Below are 21,235 nucleotides of genomic sequence, written 5' to 3'. Positions count from 1 at the left end.
ATCAACCTATTAAAGTTAGTTGTCTGGGAGGTTGCTTTAGATTTTGGAATGAGAAAAAAAGAGCTAGTGAGATGGCTCAGTGGGTAAAAGTACCTGCCACCAAGTCTTATAACCTAGTTTGATCTCTAAAAGCCACATGGTGGCAAGAGAGAAAACTGACTCCTCTAAGCTGTCCTCTGACCCCCATACATACGCTGAGGCATGCATGCACACCCACACAGATAAATAAAGGAACAAACTTTTTCCTCTTCTTTTTTTTTTTCCCCCTGAGACTGGGTTTCTCTGTGTCACTCTGGCTGTCCTGGACTCACTTTGTAGACCAGGCTGGGCTCAAACTCACGGTGATGCACCTGCCTCTGCCTTGGAGTGCTGAGATTAAAGGCAGCTGCTCGGCTTAAAGAAAAGGCTAAGTTAGATGAGTACCTACAATATGCCCTCCAGTACTGGGTGCCGCATTCATTATTAATTTTCCCTCAATCTGTCATTTTCTTATTTCTAAGCTTTCCTCCACCTTTGTATGCACGCTCTGCCTAATAACCTAATTTCTAGAACACATCATTAACTTTTACACCTATCAATATTTACCCAAGTTCAACTAAATCTGTAAATACTTACTATGCAAGTGTCCACCCGTTACATATAAATAATTCCACGCCACAGTGTTGGCCGTGTTCCCTCTAGAACAGTGAACGCCCACCTTTGTATCAGCTAACTCCATAATCACTTCTCTTGGCAGACTGCAGGTTCTCAAGACAAAAGCCAGTCTCAAAGTTGTGCATATCAGTGTGCTTAGCAGAGTATCTTACGCATATAGGGTGAGACACAGTTTTGCCAAGTATAGGTTTTGATTCCTTAGAAATATTTTAGGAAAATTCTCTTCCTAGGCTACAGGTGTAGCTCAGTGGTGAAAAGCAAATTTAGTACACACGAGAATGTGAGTTTGATCTCTAACATCGAGGGGGAGAAGAAAAGAAAACAAAACAAAAAACTTCTTAGGCACCTTTGAACAAAAGCACTTCATACACATCGAAGCCACAACATGCAGAATAAGCAAAAGGCAGGAACAAGTCAGAAATACAAGCCAAGCCCCTCTGCCAACAAAACCGTATTCCACTGTGTGCAGCAAACCTAGTGAGTTTAACACACATGGCTCCACCCTGCTCTAGCTCCATCTAGGTAACAAAATAGCTGAAGCAGTCTAAGTAGCCTCAAGGCCATGCTCACTGACAAATAATTGCCTAGCCTGTTTGTCCTAGAAAGCACCCTGTGACAGGCGTCCGGCACAATGCCTGCAATCCTCAGCACTCAAAGATAGAGACAGGAAAACTCTACACAAGCTAGAGGCCAGCTTGGTCTACACAGCAAGGTCCAGGCCAGCTATGGCTAACATAGCAAGACCCTGTCTCAAGAAAAGAAAACGGGAGTCTCTCTTGAAAGATAACAATAATGTTTGTATAAAAGTTATCTCTTCTCGGGCTGGAGAGATGGCTCAGAGGTTAAGAGCACTGCCTGTGTCGCGAGCAGAGAGTTTACACTCAGAATCCGGAACAAAAGAGTCAGGCCAAGAGCAAGTGGTACGATTTAGCAAGAGACTTTATTAGCAATACAAAGGCAACTACAACAAAAGGCAGCGGCTAAGGCTCCAAGGCCAAGCCACCAATACCATTTCATTACACTCTTAAAACTATCTTAATTCTAATAGGAGTAGCATTTAGCATCTTATAATATCAATGTTCTGGGAGCTTATGCCATTAGGGTATACGACCTGATATCGCGAAGTTCTGCCGAACAGGTTCGCTGCTGCGACTTGAATCAGTTCTCGGGTTGTTATCTGACAGCATGTCTGTCCGCTCCGTCCGGGGGGAAGCGCCCCGTTGGCTGGCAGCATTTCAAGTGATCATGGTGGCAGCGAGAGAGAGAGAGAGAGAGAGAGAGAGAGAGAGAGAGAGAGAGAGAGAGAGAGAGAGAGAGAGAGAGAGAGAGAGAGAGCTAGCCAGCGAAGAGAGCTGGCTGCTTCTTCTCAGGGTTTTTATACTTACTTTAACCTTACCCTCTCTAATTCACACATCTAGCTTTCTGCGGCACTCTTATCACCAACTTGCAGACCTGGCTGCTCCTAGGTCAGAACTTACTACTAAGGTTTTATCTATCACTCACACATCTGGTCAGACGTCAGCTTTTTGGGCTGTCAGCTATTTTCTACGCTGGGCTTTGAAACAAGCCCTGACATGTAGCTGCTTCCTAGACTGGGCTTTGAAACAAGCCCTGACATGTTTATTACAGCCTGCTCTTCCAAAGGTCCCAAGATCAATTCCCAGCAACCACATGGTGGCTCACAACCACCTATAATGAGATCTGGTGCCCTCTTCTGGTGTGCAGGGGACATGCAAGCAAAAAACTGTATACTTAATAAATAAATCTTTTGTTGTTGTTGTTGTTTTTGTTTTCTGAGACAGTATTTCTCTGTGCAGCCTTGACTGTCCTGGACTCACTTTGTAGACCAGGCTGGCCTTGAACTCACAGCAATACGCCTGCCTCTGCCTCCTGAGTGCTGGAATTAAAGGCGTGTGCCATCACGCCCAGCCTAATAAATCTTTTTTTTTTTTTTAAACGCTATCCCTTCTCTTAGAATAGATGAGGTGGCTCAGTGTAAAGGCTTTTGCTACAACTCCTGAGAACCTGTGTGCACTCCGTTCCTGGTACCTATGAAAGGAGAGACCTGACCCCTGGGGGCTATTCTACCTTCATGTGGGTTGTGCCGCATACACTCACACAAACACAAGTAAATTTTTTTTAAACTTTAAGCTGAGTGTGCTGAAGCATTCCTTTAATCACACCACAGAAGATAGAAGCAGGTCGTCTCTATGAGTTTGAGTCCAACCTGGTCTACTTAATGAGTGCCAGAGCTATATAGTAAATCCTTGTCTGTCTGTCTGTCTGTCTGTCTCTCTCTCTCTTTCTCTCTCTCTCTCTCTCACACACACACACCCCTACCTTTCTCTAAATGCCTATAAAAAGTAAATTTTATGGCCGGGTGGTGGTGGTGCACGCCTTTAATCACAGCACTCGGGAGGGAGAGGCAGGTACACTTCTGTAAGTTTGAAGCCAGCCCGGTCTACACAGTGAGTTCCAGAACAGCCAGAACTATATAGAAAAACCCTGGGGATGGAGCGGGGGTAAACAAAACCAACCTTCTAGAAGAAATTCTTATTATAGCTAATATTCAATATTCTGTATTTGTTTGTTTGTTTGTTTTTTGAGACAGGGTTTCTCTGTGTAGCCTTGGCTGTCTTGAACTGCCCCTCACCCCCCAACACGCACACAAGGCTGAGGTCAGTGGGAGCCCCATCTCACAAGCAGCAGAGAGCTAGGATCCACCCTCTGGGAGCCCCCGAAGATACCCACACCCACGCACATGCTCTTCTCAAGATACTTTAGGGTTACACACTTTGTCAGTTCCAGTGACATTAAAAGAAAAACATTACCAAGAAGAGACTTGATACCCTATGAGCATATACAGGGGGAGGAAGTCCCCCTCAGTCACAGCCATAGGGGAGGAGAGGGAGGGAGGAATGGGAGGATACAAGAGAGGGGATAACCATTGAGATGTAATATGAATAAATTAATAAAATAAAATTTTAAAAAATTAAAATTAAAAAAAAAAAAAGAAAGAAAAACACCCCACTGGTCTGTCACGTGACTTGTTGGGAGGACCTGTGGAAAGGCATCTGTGCCCCATCATCCTTCCAGTCAGTCTTACTGAAGAGACAAACACCCACTCAAGGAACTCAGCAACAGGAACCACTGGACAGGGAAACTCCCTAGGGCACGGGGGAGGCAGGAAAGCGTGCTCAACCTGAGGGTTTCTGATTAGCTTGGGCACTTAGGGTCACATGAGAGAGTAGCTGGCAGCTCTCCGGGAACCTGAGTCAGGATCAGCAGGTCTTTTCCCTGGCACAGTAGTCCCCACAGTTAGGTATGCAACCTCCTCCAATGGAGGCCTTATGAAAACACAGGAGCCTGGGCCCATACCAAGGGTGTCTGATTCACTGGGCTCACAATGAGGATGGTGAGTTTGCACTTCTAGCTCTGGGTGATGGGCATTCTGTGGCTTCATGGAGAAAGTCCTCAGGCCAAGAAGATACTGAGCCTCCCCCTCCCTTTTCCGGGAAGCCTGTGGCAGCGGACAACAGTGTCGGTTCCTGGAAGGAACCACAGCCACTCACCTCACCGTCCAGCCATGCTAACTGCTTCCTGCATTGGTCTCCCATCACCTCCCTACAAACTTTAAAAAAGAGGGAAAGGCCAATGTGCAAATACAAGGAAGCCGAGAGCAGTCCCAACGAAGCTCAGGGAGCCACCAAGACAGTGGGACAGCTTGCCACCCACTCAGCTCATGCCTGTCCCCAGCTCCTCTCACTTGTGTGAATTCTCGTGAGCCTTCTCCTGGTTTCCTTAGTTGGCTGCTAACTAGAGGCCACTGAGCCTGCCCCGGCAGGCTGTTCACCAAAGGGTTAGCATCAGGGGCTTCTGGCCTCTTGCTGGTGGCACATGTCAATTGACTCAGGTATGGTCACGGCCACAGAAGCTAACAGCCGCCATCCGTGCCCACAGTGCTCGGGGTCACTTCAGAGCTGAGAAACGTTCCTCCTTGAAGGGGGACGGAAAGGCCCAGTTGGGACACATCGTTCCAACATTTTCCTCCTCATTGTCATCTTTTCTTTTTGAGACAGAGTCTTTAGCCAAGCTTGCTTCAAGCTTGCTACAGCCCAAAGATGACCTTGAACTTCTGCTTCTCCTGGTCCCCGCGTCCCCAGTGCTGGGATTACAGGCATTTGTCACCATGCCTGGTTTAATACAGAGGCTGGGAATTGAACCTAGGGCTTTGTGCATGCTAGGCAAGCACCCTACCAACTGAACTACACCCTGAACTTCTACTGCTTCAACTAAGATGACATTGAAGTCTGGAGAACTCAAATGTAACGCTCAAGGCCATGAGGCCAAAGGAGCAACCCCCAATTCCCTAGCGTTAGGTTGATTTAACTATTCCGTGTTCTTCCTGGACTTTGTACAAGGATACTAAGCAACTGGGCCCCTCGGCCACCTATGCCATAAAAAGCGAAGTGCAGTGGGAAGAAATAAAAAGGAGAAAGATGAGGTGTCAGTTTTACTGTGATATCCTAAATCACCACCGACAGAAGGACCACTTCAAAAAAAAAAAAATCACATTTTGGATGGAGCAGGGATAGCTTTATGGAGTCTGTTAATAATTGAACATTCCGTGCAGTCTTTAACCAGTTCCAAGGTCAAGAGAAACATCAGAAAATATGTGTGTGTGTCAGAGGACAACATTATTCAGGGATTAGTCCCCTGGAGCGATCTGGGCTAGATTTCCGCTTCCAGAACAACCCTTGGAAAGTCCTCAACAAGATCGCACCCTGGCCTCCAACACGTGGGAAAGCAGGGCTGGGGCTGGAGGGGTTCCTGAGATCAGCAGCGGGCAAGAGAAGGACACAAGCATGAACGTGGCCAGTGGCGGCTAAGGAGATCACCATGGGAAACTGGGAAGTTGGTTAAGATGAAAGGAGCCTCAGGCATTGTCCTGGCTCAGCTTTACTTGACAGAGGTAGAGACTCTGAAAGGAGGAATGATGCATTCAAGGTTGTCACTTGTCAAGAACAGAAGGGACATTATAATCTCCCTCCCACACTTTCACATCACAGCCCCTGGGTAAGGAAGACTAAGAACTTTCTCCTTTCAAATCTGACCTGAAGGCTTCGGGCCAACAGGACCAGTGTGAACATCAACTTGAAAATAGGAGTCACAAGGGTTTAAAACACAGCTAAAATTATTTCCAGGAAGGCTCATCTAAGTGCCAATACATTTTTTTGTTTTGTTTTTGCTGGGCATGAATGTCAGTTATACTGACACATTAGCTCAAAGCACCTTTCTACACACACACATACACATACACTATATATATATATATATATATCTTGCAAATAAGTATGCATGCCAGAATAACATTACTGCCTGTGCTTTGTCAGTTATGTGTACAGGTACATGTGGGTGCATGTACATGTGTGTGAAGGCCAGGTGCCAATGTCAGGTGTCCTCAGTCACTCTCCGCCTTATTGAGCTCCAGGATCTGCCTGTCTCCCTTGGTGTCTGGCTTTTTCCACAAGTGCTGGGGCAGATTCAGGTCTCAGGATTGGAGAACGAGCTCATTACCATTTTCCCTTATCCCTATCTGCAGCTTTTATGGGAAACTGTGTTTTTGTGTATGCACACAGGTACACATATTTGTGTGTGTCTGGGAGCATGTGTGTGTATGTGAAGGCCAGAGGACAATGGTGGGTATTGTTCCTTGGGGCACTCTTTACCTTATTATTTTTTAAAGGATCTCTTTTTTCTATCCTTTTAAAAGTACTATTATATTTATTTACTTATTGTGTATGTATGTGTACCGTTGCATATGTCGAGCAAGACCTAAGAATACGTTGGGGAAGTCTGTTCCCTCTTTCTACCATGGGAGTCCCTGGAATTGAACTCAGGTCATAGGGCTTGGCAGCAGGCACCTTTACCCACTAAGCCTTCTGCTAAGTCCAGCCCCACCACTTTACTTATTTATTTATTTGAGACACAGTCTTACTGACCTAGAACTCACCAGTTAGGCTAGGCTGGCTGGCCTGCAAGCCCCAGAAATCTGCTTGCCTACACCTCAACACCCCAATTACAAGGGTTCACAACTGCACTTGGCTTATTTCCCATGGCTTCTGTGGATTGAACTCAAGTGCCCATGCTTGCAAGGCTTACCAAGTATGCTATCGGCAGCCCATTCCCTTTGGAGGGCTTCCCTCCCTCCCCTCTTCCCTCCCTCCCCCCGCTGCCCCCCTACCCCCCTCCCATCTTATATTTTACTTACAAGGTAAACTGGCAGGTGGTTAGAAAAGATTAAAGTTGATATAGACATGACATATTAAGGGGAGGCAAATGGGGCAATACTGTCTATAAATAGAGCCCAGACAACCCTTCCCAAAGCAAACATTTTCACCAGGGAGAAACAAACTCAGAAGGATGGAGTCGTGTGCTGCTGTTAGAATTGGTATTTATAAAGTGTGCGTGTGTAGTATAAAGGAGCCGGGGGAGGGAGGCATGGGGAGACTTTATACTACACAGAAACAGACTCAAGACGCCGTGGGAGTACAGCAGCTCTGTGCAGTGGCTGACAGGAAGTCAGCAGGAGCCTGGAGAATCCTCTCCCCTGACCAAGCATGTTAAGCAGTGTGGCCCCACACTGCTCCTCACGTTTACTGTTTAGTAGCCTGGCATGCTGAGAGCCTCTCTGACCTTTGCTCCTGAAAGAAGACCCGAGAATGCTGCTGAAACCCAAACAAGCTGGCCAATGGCCCTTGGCCACAGTTCTTGGCATGTTCACACACCTGCCCACAGTGCTGGGAATGGCAGCTCCTTAGTAAATCCAGGGTCTGCCCATCAGGAAGGGCTTGTATTCCCTGTCCAGTCTTCCCCCCTCCCAAGAAGAAAAAGGCAATTGGTGCCTCCAAGCTGGCATCTTTCCTGAGAAGCCTAAATCTCCTCCAGCCTGCCTGACCCTGCAACCACAAGTTCTCAAAGTGAACTGTACACTGCTTTCAGGGAGCCTAGGACCACAACCTACAAGTTATGGCTTGACCCGAGCTCAGCTTCTGTCATGCAAGGCAGTAAAGAGCAAATCCCACCAGCCCGTTTGCAATGTCAGCAATGCACACATACACACACACACACACACACACACACACACACACACACAGAGAGAGAGAGAGAGAGAGAGAGAGAGAGAGAGAGAGAGAGAGAGAGAGAGAGAGAGAGAGCGCTCCTAGACAGTGGGTATGTAAGAAGGCAGAGAAAATAAGGGGCCCATGCCTTTACACATCTTTTCTGTAGCAACTGCATTGGCTTTAACTTAGTAACAAATTGTCCTGGAATTCTTGGCCTTGGAGCAAACATGTCAGCTCCTTGGTTACACCTTCGTCACTGCTCAAAGTACTACACACTTTAACCTTCCTGCTCTTTCCATAGGCCTGGGTTTGTCCTGTCTCCAGGAAACTTTATATGTTGCCTAAAATGAGCATCCCAGCAGGCTGTGAGGCCGCAGCCAGCTCGGGCTTCAGAGTGTTGACCAGCTCCTAGGGAGCCACCACACCACCAGACTGAAACTCAGCCCCGGCAGAAACAGGAGCCTAGCCACGTGGCTCACAGCTTTTTTAACTGCTACTGTCAGCATTGAGAAACTTCCCCCAGAGGCTTCTACGAAATTGAAAAGAGTAATGCTGGAGGTAGCCCGGAGGTACGCACTAGTAATCCTAGACCTTGGGAGGTTAAGGCAGGATCATGAGTTCAAGGCCAGCCTGAGCTACACAGTGAGGTCAAAAAGCAGGTTAAATTTCTCTAACAGGAAACGAAGGTGCAAGCAGGCTGTCCAGCTAATAATGAGCAAGTCCCTGAGGCTCAACAAAGCCAAGCCAAGAACAGCTGCTGACCTGCCCCTGGGCTTCCCGACAGCCACCTTGCTAGATTCCCATGAGCCTTCATGCTCCGGAAGCCAGGACAAGCTCAGGGTAGGGCAGGTGTTCAGCCACTCAAAGCCACAGGCAGTGAAAAGAGTAAGGAGCAGAGGATGCGATGTGTATATAAAAATAAAGGCAGAGGTGGGAACGTGTGTGTGTGTGTGTGTGTGTGTGTGTGTGTGTGTGTGTGTATAGAGCAGCAGGGGAGGAGTACAAGAAACCAGGCACCCTTGAGCAGATGGGTTACCTTGCTACCTTCACAGCTTTGAACCATATGCACAGCATGTAGAGGCTTTCTAAACTAAAAAATTTTAAATTAATGCAGTAAACCTGGAGGTACACACATTTAATCCCAGCACTTGGGAGGCAGAAGCAGGCATATGTCTGAGTTGAAGGCCAGCCTGGTCTGCAGAGCAAGTTCAAGGACGGCCAGGGCTATAAATAAAGGCCCTGTCTTAAAAAATAAAAACAAAAATTAATGCAGTATAACTTAATTTACACACACACACACACACACGGGACTGAATGCAATGCTTGATCGCTGAATGCTCACACAAAAACACTTCAATCACACAGCTTATTTCTAAAGAACAGGAGGTGAAGAAAGACAGCTACGTGGCTATGCAGCATGTATTAGTATTTTGTGGACAAAGAGCAGTCCTACTGTTGCACTTATTTTAAAACAAGATAACCCGCCTTGAAAAGCAGTAGCTTCAGTTCCAAGCGCTGTGCTCCTCGGTACTGAGCTGTGGGTTGAGTCACAGCCCATCTCACTGTACAATTGTGTGTATTCAGTCTCCTCTCTGAAATGCTATAGCAAGCAACACCGACCCCAAGCTGCCCGCCCCTCAGCTCTATTTCCCAGGGACAGAAAACTCCATGGAAAAGAACCTGAAAGGAATCAAACAGCAACCAAAATGGTAGCCAACAGACAGAGCAAAGCCAGGCGGTGGGCGGAAGGAAGGCTGAAGGTACAAGTATAGGACGGGAAGCCACAGCGCAGGTGTGACTGTCAGGAGATGCACTCCCCAAACTGTGCAATTTCAGCAACCCAGAGTCAAATGGTGGGGATTTTACAAAATTGTCCAGCAAAATGTTAGTTAGCCAGGTTTCCTAGTAAAGTCCAGTAAATTATTTTTTTCAAGTTTATATTACAAAATATGTGTTTAGATATAAACTAGAGAGGTAAAAGGCATGAAGACAGCAACGAACAGGAAACTCGGGCTGCGGCTCTGGCTCCTTTGCTGCGGCGTTGACTGCTTTGCAGAGGACAGGAGTTGTTCCTGTAAGTCCATCCCCACAGCGATCTGACACCTCCAGCCCACGCAGGCACCTTCACTCACACACACAACTAAAATTACAATGTCTTTTTTTTTTTTTTTTTTTACAAAAGTTAAAATTCAGTGGAAAGGAGCAGGGTGTGGTGGCATACACCTTTAATCCCAGCACTGGGGAGGCAGAGGCAGGTGGATCACTGTGAGTTCGAGGCCTACAAAGTGAGTCCAGGACAGCCAAGGCTACACAGGAAAACCCTGTCTCGAAAAACAAAACAAAACAAAATTCAGTGGAAAGTATGCACATGTATAAAATGCCCAAATGTAGAAAATTTTATTTACTTTTCTTGAAACAGGGTCTCACCTTGGCCTTGAACTCAGAGATGGAGCTGAGTCTGCCTGGGTGCTGGGGTTAAAGGCACGCACCACCAAGCCCAGCTGAAAACGTATGAAGTTTCATCTCTGGGTATGTTCTTTGTTCAGAAAAACTTCCAAGTTACCTTGGAAAGACAAAACTGTCTAGGATACAGCCTGAAGGGATGAGGAAACAAGATGGGCGGGGCCTCTCCACCTCCCTCAGAATGCCCAGGTGGCGGCACTGGTGCTCACTTGCAAAAGTTATTTATATCCCTGTGAGCAGCCAGGTCACCCCAATAAACCAACCAGTCCTTTTAGGATCATGGGGACGTGCCTGATGTGCTACCCCTGGCAGCTGACATAGCAGGAAGAACTGCAGAATGCAGGCCTGGAGAATGGATCAAGACATTTGGAGTGAAAATACCAAGTGGCCAGAAATAAACGAAAGATCTAAGAATTGACAACAAAATCCCCAGGACTGGGGTAAAACTGGATCTTCTGCACCCCAAGGATGAGCCCTGTTCTGTTCAGCTTCCTCTCCACATCCAATCTGCTAGCAGCAGAGTGCACTCAGAGGGCTGGAGGATGGCTCTGGCAAGGAAGCTCACGTGTGCGCAGCTCCAGCTCCAAGGGATCTTTGGTCTCTCAGGGCACCCGCACTACACATTCAAACAAAAGCACTCGAAAAGCCAGGCACTGCTTTGGGAGGTTGTACAATTTAGACCAGTGAGGCTCAGCTTGGGTACATAAGCCAACAGGGACAGGCCCTCGAAGGTTATAGACCAGGCTTAACTGCCAGTCCGAATTGTGCTATTTGTCACAGACTGAACTGTGTCACCTCGCCATCGGGAGGATGCACTGCATTCCCAGAAAATAGTGAGCCCAAATAAAGTCTTGTGACCTTTTAAAAAAAGGTTATTTCAAGTCAGGTTGGAAAATGTAGGCTGAGCCTTTCTATTGTCAGCAGCAAGAGTACAGACCGGGCTTCAGCAGCGCCTCTGTACGCTGTCCGGGTCCATGCAGTTGTCTTCCTTAGTGCCATAAGAAGGGTCCCTGCCTCACAGAACAAAGATCGAATCCCACAGCCTGGGGCTGCTTCTCATTTGTACTGTGACTAAAACCACAGACTTTATTTTATGGTTAAAATACATATATAGAAGGGGTGGTGGTGGGAGACCAGGTGGAAAGTGAAAGCTGTGCCAGAACAAAACCTGAAATTCTAGTAAAGGCAACTAGTGTCTGAAAGAAATAACTCCAAAAAGTCCGATTAAAGCCTAAATGAGTCGTGTCTCATTAGCTCCAAAAGTCTCTGTGTAAAATGATTTTCAAAAAACCTGGCATCCCCAGCTCTCAGGCACGTTGCCACATACGCGTCTGAGAAAGGTTCTCTCTCATGTGACGCAGAGAGCAGCTTCTACTGGAATCGCGTGGAAAATTTGGGAGACACAGGGACGGTCAGGGGAAGTTCACTCGATTTCACCTCCACTGCTGGGTACTTGCGGATTGGGTTTGCCTTGTGCACCTGCAGTGAAAGAAAAGCAAAGTCATCACTTCGGTGGATGCCACAGACCGATGTGCTCAGTCTTTCCTTTTGTCTTTTAGAGGAAAATGGTTGGAAAGGTTTATAGATCCCAATTACAAACTTAAGGGGAAGAAGGGCACAGTAAAATGGAGAAGTGTGATGCCCAAACAGGTTTCTACTGTTGCTCACTGGGCCCCTCACTAAGAATGTCAAACTTATCCCCAGCATAACTTACTAGGGAGAAACAGGGCCTTGCTTAACTGTAGCAGACAAAAGCTACAAGTTAAAATTTTGTGCCAGAGGCTAGAGAGATGGCTCAGCGGATAAGAGCCCTGACTGCTCCTCCAGAGGACCCAGGTTCAATTCTCACCACCTACATGGTGGCTCACAACTCTGTAACTCCAGCCCCAGGGCATGTGGCCCCTCCTCTGATGTGAGGGCATTAGGTACACTCAAGCAAAGCACTCATATGCATAAAATATTACATCTTTAAAAAGTTAAAAATCAATGGTTTTTTTTTTTGAGACAGGGTTTCTCTGTGTAGCCTTGGCTATCCTAGATTCACTTTGCACACAAGGCTGGCCTCGAACTCACAGTTATCGCCTACCTCTGCCTCCCTGAGTGCTGGGATTAAAGGAATGTGCCACTATGCCTAGCTTAAATAATAATTTCTTTTTAAAATGGGATCTGACACCATTTTCTGGTTCCCATGGGCACTGCATGCACGTAGTACACAGACATGTATGCACTCAAAATGCTCATATCTAAAAAAACAAAAATTTAAAAATACTTTTTAAAATAGCCAGAGTGAAATTTTAAGCTTGTTTGATTGACGTTTAGTACTCAACAAAATCACAGACCAAAACAAAAGGCAAAAGCAATTATCAAGAAGGGCTGCTGGGAAGCAGGTGCCGCCCATCCTTCTGAAGAGTGTAAGATTAGCCCTAGAGTGAGCCGACCTAACAGTGATAATCAGCACTGATTAACTGTGCTGTAGGGTACTGCCACTGGCCTACACTGAGGACAGCTGTAAGACACAGATTTAAACTGGGAACAAACTCAGTAGGCAGGTACCTGGGCAGAAAATAACCACGGACAAACGGCGGCTGATTTTTGAAGTGAACCTATGAGACATTGCACTGTTTGCTCACTCACACCCCCTGTCAGTGCAGATGCAGAATAGATCGTCCCAGCCCCACCAGAAACCAGAAGAGAGACAACAGGGCTGTGCGCGCGCATGCAGCCCGGTCAGTTACCAGCTCTCTGCGAAGCCTGGCTAGCTCCTCCTTCTGCTGTTCCTCCTTTTGTTGCCTCGCTTCCTCCAACTGCTGCATTTTCCAGGCCTCCATTTCAGCCATTTTCTTTTCCAACTCCTGCCGTTCCTTGGCTCTCTTCTCAGTGGCCAGCTGAAAAGGTTCCTGATCTAGAGAACCAGAAAGGTTCTCTGAGTACAGAAACAAAGACAATATTGACGCATGTGCTGTACTCATAAGGCCCTAGGAATAGGCCAACCCGAAAGACATGGCTAGCAACCAGAAGCTGCCGAGGAAGAAGATGGAGCGAGGCCGCGCCACGGACTCAGAATGCTGAGAAGTCGGAAAGGCCTCTGGAAATCATTTAGTCTAAGAGCCGCGGGTGGTGGGGCAGCTACACTCTCCTACACAGGGACTTGGAGTCAGAAGGAAGAGTCCCAACCTCCTGCCACACTGCCCAACGGCACCCTCCCTCATCCACTTGCTCCCCCTTGGGTGTGGTCAGCTGCATCGGCCTCGGTTCCTGTTCTATCAGTCTGCCCCACAGACTTAACACAAAGGGAGCTAGGGGTCCAGCAAAGGCGACAAAAGACTGGGCCTGAGGGAGGAAAGCTACCATGCCCTCAGATAAAGCATCTCTTGTTGACACAGCGCTGTTCTCCCCTAGCTGAGTCCTAAGTACGTCCCGGAAAGCGTGGCACTCTGTCCCACCCGCACGAGCACACAGAACACTACCAGCAGCTGACTTCTTCTCTTTCTTGGGAACAAAGGGCTCTTGGAAGATGACGGTGTTTGGGTGAGCCTTGAAGCAAGCTGCTTTCTTCTGCTGCTTCAGCTCTTCCTCCAGCTGTTAGAAGAAAGTCTGTCAGCCAGCCACACACAGTGTGTCCCGGCTACTGCAGCCACGACACACATCCTGGACTGCCTGCCTGAGAAGACGGCACTCTCCATCCGCTACTTCTTACAAACGAGTAGTTAGCCTCCGAGGCTCCATTACATCCTGCTTACTTTTGTTTTGAGGTTAAACAGAGAACAGTGATGGTGGCAAAGTTAGATGCCAATTATACCAACCTATAACCAACCATTTGTCTCTAATCACCTATTATGGGCAACTATAACACATACCATGTTGAAAAACCAACCTATTTTATTGAGAATCAATTCTCCCATCCTGTTTTCTACCAAAGCACTAACTTAACCAGGTGAGACCCTACAGAAACTCCTGACTGAGAAGGAGTCTCACAGTCCCCACCTGACTGCTAAAGCAGGCATGAACAAACTTCAGCCTGCTGGCCAAATGCACCTTGAATTACCAATAGGCTTTACATGCCCAAAGGGTCAACTATGCATACAGGGGCAAAGGAGGGGAATGCCTGACAGACGTCCTATGTAACCTATAAAACCTAAAATAACTATTAGCTGACCTTTTACATAAAACTGATGTGACTCCTGGTTTACATAGAATATATTAAAATAATCAAATCTGTCATCCCAGATGATTTCAGTATAGAATCTACCTAAAGGCCCGCCCACTCACCTACCCACGCCCTCAACCAACCAGCCAACCAGCTGCTCCCCATTCCTACCTGGCATTTCCACATCTTGGCCTTGTAGGCTCCTCTTTTGTCTGTCTCCAAGGAGAAAGGCACAGCCTGAGTCACAGTCTTTACCTTTTTCTCTGGCAGGTTAACAGTGTCAAAATGGGGCAGAGGAAGTGCCTTGAACTTGGGCACCTAATGGAGCATATAAGAGTAAGAACAACATAAGGGCCTTTTATCAATGGACAGGAAACCTATCCCACAGAGGATGTCAGATCCTGTTGACAGCTTCAGGGCCTCCCCACCTTCAAGTCTCTGAGTAACAGGAAACTATAAAGAACTCTTGCCAGACACAGCAACGCACACCTCTAGCCCAGATCCCAGGAGTTCAGCACACCTGCCTAGACTACGTGGTGAGACAATGTCCCCAAACCAAATGAGACGAAAACAGTCTCTGAGCAAGTACGCTGGTGGGCATTTTGTCAATTTGACACAAGCCAGGGTTATCTTGGAAGAATAAACTTCAACTGAAAAAACATGGCCAAACAAGCCTTTTTTTTTCCCCCCAAGATGCTTTCCGGTTTTATCACAGCAACAGAAAGCAAACGGAGACACACACAAAGCAATATTTACTCCTTAATATGTGTATGAACCCGAAAGACAGGACGAGTAAGTCAACGTTCAAAGCAGCACAGCCTAGCAGAGAAGCAACGGACCTTTTTTTAGACCCAAAAGAAAACCTAAGCTTTCCTCCTAATATTCCAAACTGGCGGTCACTAGCGTCCTTGTGCCAGACAGATTACTTAATTTCTTGCACAATAAATATTTTATAGGGGGGGGGGTCTTGCAAGAATCAGTGAAAAGCATTGATTTTAATAGTAATTTTATATAAAAAGTATGTATACATATACTTTTTAAATTCAAAAGTGTTTTTATATATTTAAATATATGGTATCTTTATATAAAAAGTTCCCTGGGTGAGGTGTGGTGATACATGCCTGTAATCCCAGTACCTGCAAGGGGAAGGCAGAGGCAGGATGACGACCGCAGATACTGCTCAAAACAAACAAATAAACAAGCAAACAAACGGGGGTGGGGGGGTGGGGGGAGAGGTTCCCTTTGAGGAATCAGAGAATTGTATTCTGCAAATTACACAGGTGAGACACCTACCTCCCCCTTCTGCATTTCTTTTATTTTCTTTTCCTTCTGCAGCTGGCGTTCTTTGTCTCGGGTGTCAAAGGAGAAGGGGCATACCTCCACATTTCTTGCCCCTGGGATGTGGGGCTTATAAGGCACTCCATAATGAGGTACAGGTTGAGCTCTTATCACTACTGGTTTATCCTCTTCCTAAGAGAGAAACTATGGGTTAGAAGCAAGACTCCTCCTTTGGCCCCAGCTCACCCTCTTCAGAATGTGGGAAAATCCACTAATTAATACAAGTCCACAGCCCTGGGTGGCCTAGCTTCCTTTTCTTTCGAGGACAGACAATGTCAATTCAGCAGCCGCATCATGGATCAAAGCAATGTAACAGCATTTGGTAAATGACTATCACAATTACTCTGTAAAAATCTCAAATTTCTCACAGGAATGCTGGGATAGCTAAGTGAGGTCAGAGAGATAAAATGAAGATCAGAAGAAAGGTGCTAAGTAAGCATGCTTACACCTTAGACTCTGACTCAGACTCCAGACTCCACTCCAACATGTGACTGGAATTAATGGTTGCCAAACCCAGAATAGGACCAAGTAAGTTGTTTGAGTTCAAACTAGTAACATAAGATTACCATGTATTTTAGTTACAACTGAACCTATAAAAAGGTTTATGCTGAGATCTGCTATAAAATTACCCTAACTCTGGATATTTATAGATAAAATGGAAGATGTAATAAGAAGCTAGCATGATCAATGACAGTTCACATTTTACCGTTCTATGAATCATCACCTTTAGTCACCTTTGTGACCCTTGGGTGTTAAGGACAATACAGTGTAACTGCTTGGTATGAATTTTAAAGGTCCTTTACTAACAGTGACAATAATTCAGGGAACTCTTGACCATGTTACAAGGACAGCATGATCTCAACGCTCTACAGACGAATCTCTAATGCTCAACTTTCCTGCTCTTCTCATAGCTGTAACCCACTATCACCGAACGCCAAGCCCCACCCACTACAGTGCGCTAGAGGGACAAGGCAGATGATCAGACACCCGTGTCAGGCTTACAGACAAGAGCTGACTGCCTCTGGGCCCCATTAAGTGTAAAGACTCAGAGTGGTCATATAGAAGGAAAAAAGGGGCCCCCTCTCCCTGGGGGAGTCACCTCATCTTCTCTGGTGGGCACTCGGATCCTGTTCTTCAATGCAAAAACTGGTGACTTGGGGACAGTAGCTGGAATTACTTTCTTTTCAGGAACACCCTAGAAAGAACACAACTCAATTAGACATCCCATGTCTAACTGAAATACTAAAAACTGGGAAGCTAAAAAATACTAAAAAGTCAGGAAGATAAAAGCTGGATGAGGGGCCACTTGCCAAACAAGCCTGACTCAAAGTTGTCCTGTGATCTCCACATGAGCACGCAAGGACTAACACTCATATAAACGTCACACGCGCACATGCACACGATCTGTGCCAAGACAACAGAAGCCTCCACTGCCAGCACTGCCAGGACTCTAGAAGAAGCCCCACTCAAGGAAACCAACTGAGAAATGTGTAAATCCCTTAAACAAAATAGTGTAGTGTTTACATGTAACCTATGCACACCTTTCCATATATTTCATGTCATTAGCATATTGTTCATAATTCTTAACACGACGAAAATGTGTTGAGTGCACTTATCATATTATGTAGGGAATATTAGCCAAGGAAAGAAGCCTGCATATGATCAGTACAAATGTTATCTCTTCCATCCATAGTTAGCTGAATTCACAGAAAGAGAACTCAAAATTGTAGTTGATGGTACCTGTTAAACCTCACTGTGCTTAAGTCAGAAGCTCCCCTCCTGTGCCTTGTCTGTATGTGCTGTAAAGCTGGTGTTATTTCAGTCCATGAATCTCCAGTACCCAGGGAGATCTTATTCATTTAAGGCCATCAGTAAATGTTAGCTAACTGAATACAGGACGGCTTATACCTTGGATTCAGAGGCTCCTGTGGGAGCCTGTCGACTCAGTAATACCGCAACCACTCAGCACAGGCTTCAGTCTTACAGTGGCCCCGCCCATAGAGTCTCTAGCCAAGGATGGCCTTAAGCTCCCTAAATAGCTGGAGATGACCTTAAATCCCTTCGAATACTGGGATTACAGATGTCCATAAATCCTGGTTTATGTGATAACCAGGACTGAACCCAGAGCACCCACATGCTAGACAAGTGCTCTATACTCCTACCTCTGGGTTTTTCAAAGCTACTTTATGGGGCATATAAAATACTCGTTTGATTATTTACTCTAGTTTTATTTTTTAAAGACAGAATCTCATTATAAAGACCAAGCTGAAGTAAAAAAATAAAAATAAAAGGGGGGGGGGGCACTGGAGAGATGGCTCAGAGATTAAGAGCACTGACTGTTCTTCCTGAGGTCCTGAGTTCAACTCCCAGCAACCACATGGTGGCTCACAACCATCTATAATGTGATCTGATGCCCTCTTCTGGCATGCAGGTGTACCTGCAGGCAGAGCACTGTATACATAATACATCAATTCGGGGGTGGGGGGGTGGGGGGAGATCAAGGTGGCCTTCAACTCAGACTGCCTCATGAGTGCTGGGATTAAAAACCTGTGCCACCACGCCTGGCTGATATCTACTTGTAATTTTTCAAAATTACTTTTGCCTCTGTATCTTGAACAACTTAGGAAACATGGTTTTAAAAAAAGTGTTAGTTATAACACATTTGGGACTAGCTTGTAAAAGCAAATTGAAGCCAGGCCTGGAGGCACACACCTACAATTACAGCACCTGGGAGGGCGAACAAAAAGTCAGCCACACAGCAAGTTGTAGGCCAGCTTGAGCTAATGTGAATCAGTATCAAAACACAGTAAGATACAAACAAATTAACCTTTAAACATGAAGATGTGCTATCATGAAGACAGACAGACAGTCTCTCCCCTGAGGGTAACAGGTCCCTCTAGAGGATTCCCACAGCAGGGAGGCTCATTCTGCTGCACATTTTTTTGGTTTTTTGAGACACGGTTTCTCTGTGTAGCCTTGGCTGTCCTAGACTCGCTTTGTAGGTCAGGCTGGCCTCAAGCTCACAGTGATCCACCTGCCTCTGCCTCCCGAGTGCTGGGATTAAAGGTGTGCGCCACCACGCCCGGCTCTGCTGCATTTTTAAGGATTCTTTTTTTAAGTGTATGCATGTTTGCCTGCATGTATATATGTATGTATGTGCACCATGGCATGCCTGGCAGCAGAGCGGGTCAGAAGAGTTATGGATGGCAGTGAACCATCATGTGAAGCCCTTTAAACTGCATCTCTTTTCAGCACACATGTTCCGATCAGTCTGCATTTTAGCCATACATTGCCTCTCTCACTAGACCTACATACAGTCTAAGAGCAAATCCACTCCTGCTGCATCTCTTTGTCATCCGCAGCCCAATGCGCTGGTGTCCTGGTCACAGCATCAACCTGAACACTTCTGGGTCACCTCAGGACACCTCAAGTATTCTTACCACAACATCTTCCAAGATCTTAGTGGGGCAAGGTCTGGAATGAAATTCGAAGTGTTCATCCTCTGGTTTTTTCTTTGCCTCTCGCTCCCGAATTCGTTTCTCAATTTCCAAATCAAAACCAATAGGCTGAGTAGGCGGCTTAACGGGCAGCGTCTTGGGCAAGATGGGGCCACCTTCAAAAATCCTGGGATCAAATTCCTGTGCTTTGAATTTGTATCTGTAACAAAGAAATTTAAGTAATAAATACAAAATGCTTTTAAATCAGATAAAATCTGCACAAAGTAGAACAGAACCTATAAATAAGCAGTAAGATGGTCCACCATGTACACAAAATCCATCCTCTCCACAGCCATGTTCTTCACCTCCTGAAAAAAGAGTAAATGACATCGTCGAAACCCTGCTGGGGCTGGGTCTGGGGCTGGGCTCCATGGAGGCAGGTGCCTGTAATCCTAGCACTCAGCAGGCAGAGAGAGGAGGACCAGAAATTCAAATTTGGGGCTGGAGAGATGTCTTAGGTTAAGAGTACTGGCTGCTACTCCAGACAAGGCTCAATTCCCAGGATCCACATGGTGACTAACAACCATCTGTAACTCCAGCTCCACAGGACAGAAAGCCTCCCCTGGCTTCCATGGGCCCCAGGCATGTCAGTGATAAGAAAACATTACATGCAAGCAAAACTCCCATAAACATAAAATGAAAAAGTCACCTTTGGCTAATAGCAATTTTGAGGCTCGCTAGGAATACATGAACCCCTGCAGGCTGACGACCTAGGTCTGTAATCCCAGAGATCCAGGCCAAGGCAAGAGACTAACATAATCAAGACACACCTGAGCTACACAGCCAGCCCAAGCCACTCAGTGAGGCTCTACTTGAAAACAACAGCACAGTGTTTGTCCTACGTGCACATGGGTCCTGGGTTTCACCCCAGTACCATAACGATCATGGCCGGTGCAGGGAGATGAGCTTCAGTGCTGACTACATTAAGTTCCAGCTTCTCCCGAGAGTCAAGCTGCAGGTGCTTTGATAATCAGGCAAAGGTGTGGTCTACCTAGACTAACCTTATCCTCAATTAGAATCCAAAGTGAGGCTCTGCTACCCCCATTACATTGCACTGAATTGGGTGTTTATCAGATGATGCTCCAGGGCACCTCCATGGTCCCACTCTCAGTCAGAGAGGCAGGAACACAGCCTACGGAGTCACTGCATGCCACACATTTCATGGGAAGGAAAACAGCCACCACTGTCCCCGTGGGACTGAAAGTGAGCAGGGACCTACTGTTGCAGTTTCTCAAGCTCCTCAGCCTCCTGCTCTGCTGCACTTTTGCACGTCACAGGCCTTGCACGGTATTTGGTTTGCAGTACAGGAGTCTGGGGATCTCGGTTCATCTTGGTCGCAGATCTGGAGGGTAACAAGTCTGTAAAACAAAATTGCAGACATCTGCTTAGTTCCCCAAGATACAGGTCACGTGGAAGTGCTGAGTCAACTAGATAGAAATGGATGAACCAGAGAACCTGGCTTTGTAGGATCAACTCAGCTTATGCCAATCAACCTGACAAATATTCCCTCCCTTCCTCCTTTTTTCTTTTTTTGTTTTTGTTTTTGTTTTTTGTTTTTGTTTTTCAAGACAGGGTTTCTGTGTAGTCTTTGCTGTATTGGACTCACTCAGTAGACTAGACTGGCCTCGAACTCACAGTGATCCACCTGCCTCTGCCTCCCAAGTGCTGGAATTAAAGGCGTGCGCCACCACCGCCCAGCTCTCTATCACTCTTACTGAAGGATAGTTTTTAGACAAATTCTTCTGCCATCTCTGCACTCTGTCTGAAGGGCCCTTGCCACTCCACAGCCCTTTCCATTGACAACAGCAACTGTTTTACTTCTTGTTCACTATGTTTTTATTATCAGACCTTTACTGAGTAACTCCCAACTTTATGAGTTTCACAAAAAACATCTGTATCAAAGCATCCAGGCCACTACACACAGCAAGTGAGATGGAAATGTCAGCATGGTGGATCACATCTGCAGTCCGAGCATTTAGGAAGCTGAGGCAGAAGGATCAGTTTATGGCCAG

At 46.4% G+C, this 21,235-nt stretch overlaps 2 protein-coding genes across 8 annotated transcripts in view; one reads left to right on the top strand and one right to left on the bottom strand.

Moving 5' to 3' along the window:
- The window catches only part of LOC311594402 (targeting protein for Xklp2-like), a 42,901-nt gene extending 26,649 nt beyond the window's left edge, over positions 1 to 16,252 (top strand). Inside the window, exon 6 of the mRNA XM_084776053.1 lies at positions 16,097 to 16,252. Within this exon, the coding sequence (XP_084632179.1) occupies positions 16,097 to 16,114 (18 nt within the window). The 3' untranslated portion in view covers positions 16,115 to 16,252. The remainder of the gene's footprint in view (positions 1 to 16,096) is intronic.
- Positions 11,301 to 21,235, bottom strand: part of LOC311594381 (targeting protein for Xklp2) — a 39,403-nt gene continuing 29,468 nt past the window's right edge. For 6 of the 7 annotated variants that reach the window (XM_084775997.1, XM_084775996.1, XM_084775994.1 and 3 more), the window contains 8 exons: positions 20,443 to 20,581; positions 19,167 to 19,383; positions 16,826 to 16,921; positions 15,682 to 15,858; positions 14,560 to 14,706; positions 13,709 to 13,820; positions 12,977 to 13,164; positions 11,301 to 11,720 (listed from right to left, as the gene is read on the bottom strand). In XM_084775997.1, coding sequence (XP_084632123.1) covers positions 11,613 to 11,720; positions 12,977 to 13,164; positions 13,709 to 13,820; positions 14,560 to 14,706; positions 15,682 to 15,858; positions 16,826 to 16,921; positions 19,167 to 19,383; positions 20,443 to 20,581 — 1,184 coding nt within the window. In that variant the 3' untranslated portion in view covers positions 11,301 to 11,612. The remainder of the gene's footprint in view (positions 11,721 to 12,976; positions 13,165 to 13,708; positions 13,821 to 14,559; positions 14,707 to 15,681; positions 15,859 to 16,825; positions 16,922 to 19,166; positions 19,384 to 20,442; positions 20,582 to 21,235) is intronic. The other variant, XM_084775995.1, reaches the window with a different exon arrangement.

Source organism: Acomys minous, assembly GCF_964271855.1.
Source record: "Acomys minous genome assembly, chromosome: 3".
NCBI lineage: Eukaryota > Metazoa > Chordata > Mammalia > Rodentia > Muridae > Acomys > Acomys minous.
The sequence above is the reverse complement of the archived record's forward strand: the minus strand, read 5'-3'. Positions and strand labels throughout refer to the sequence as shown.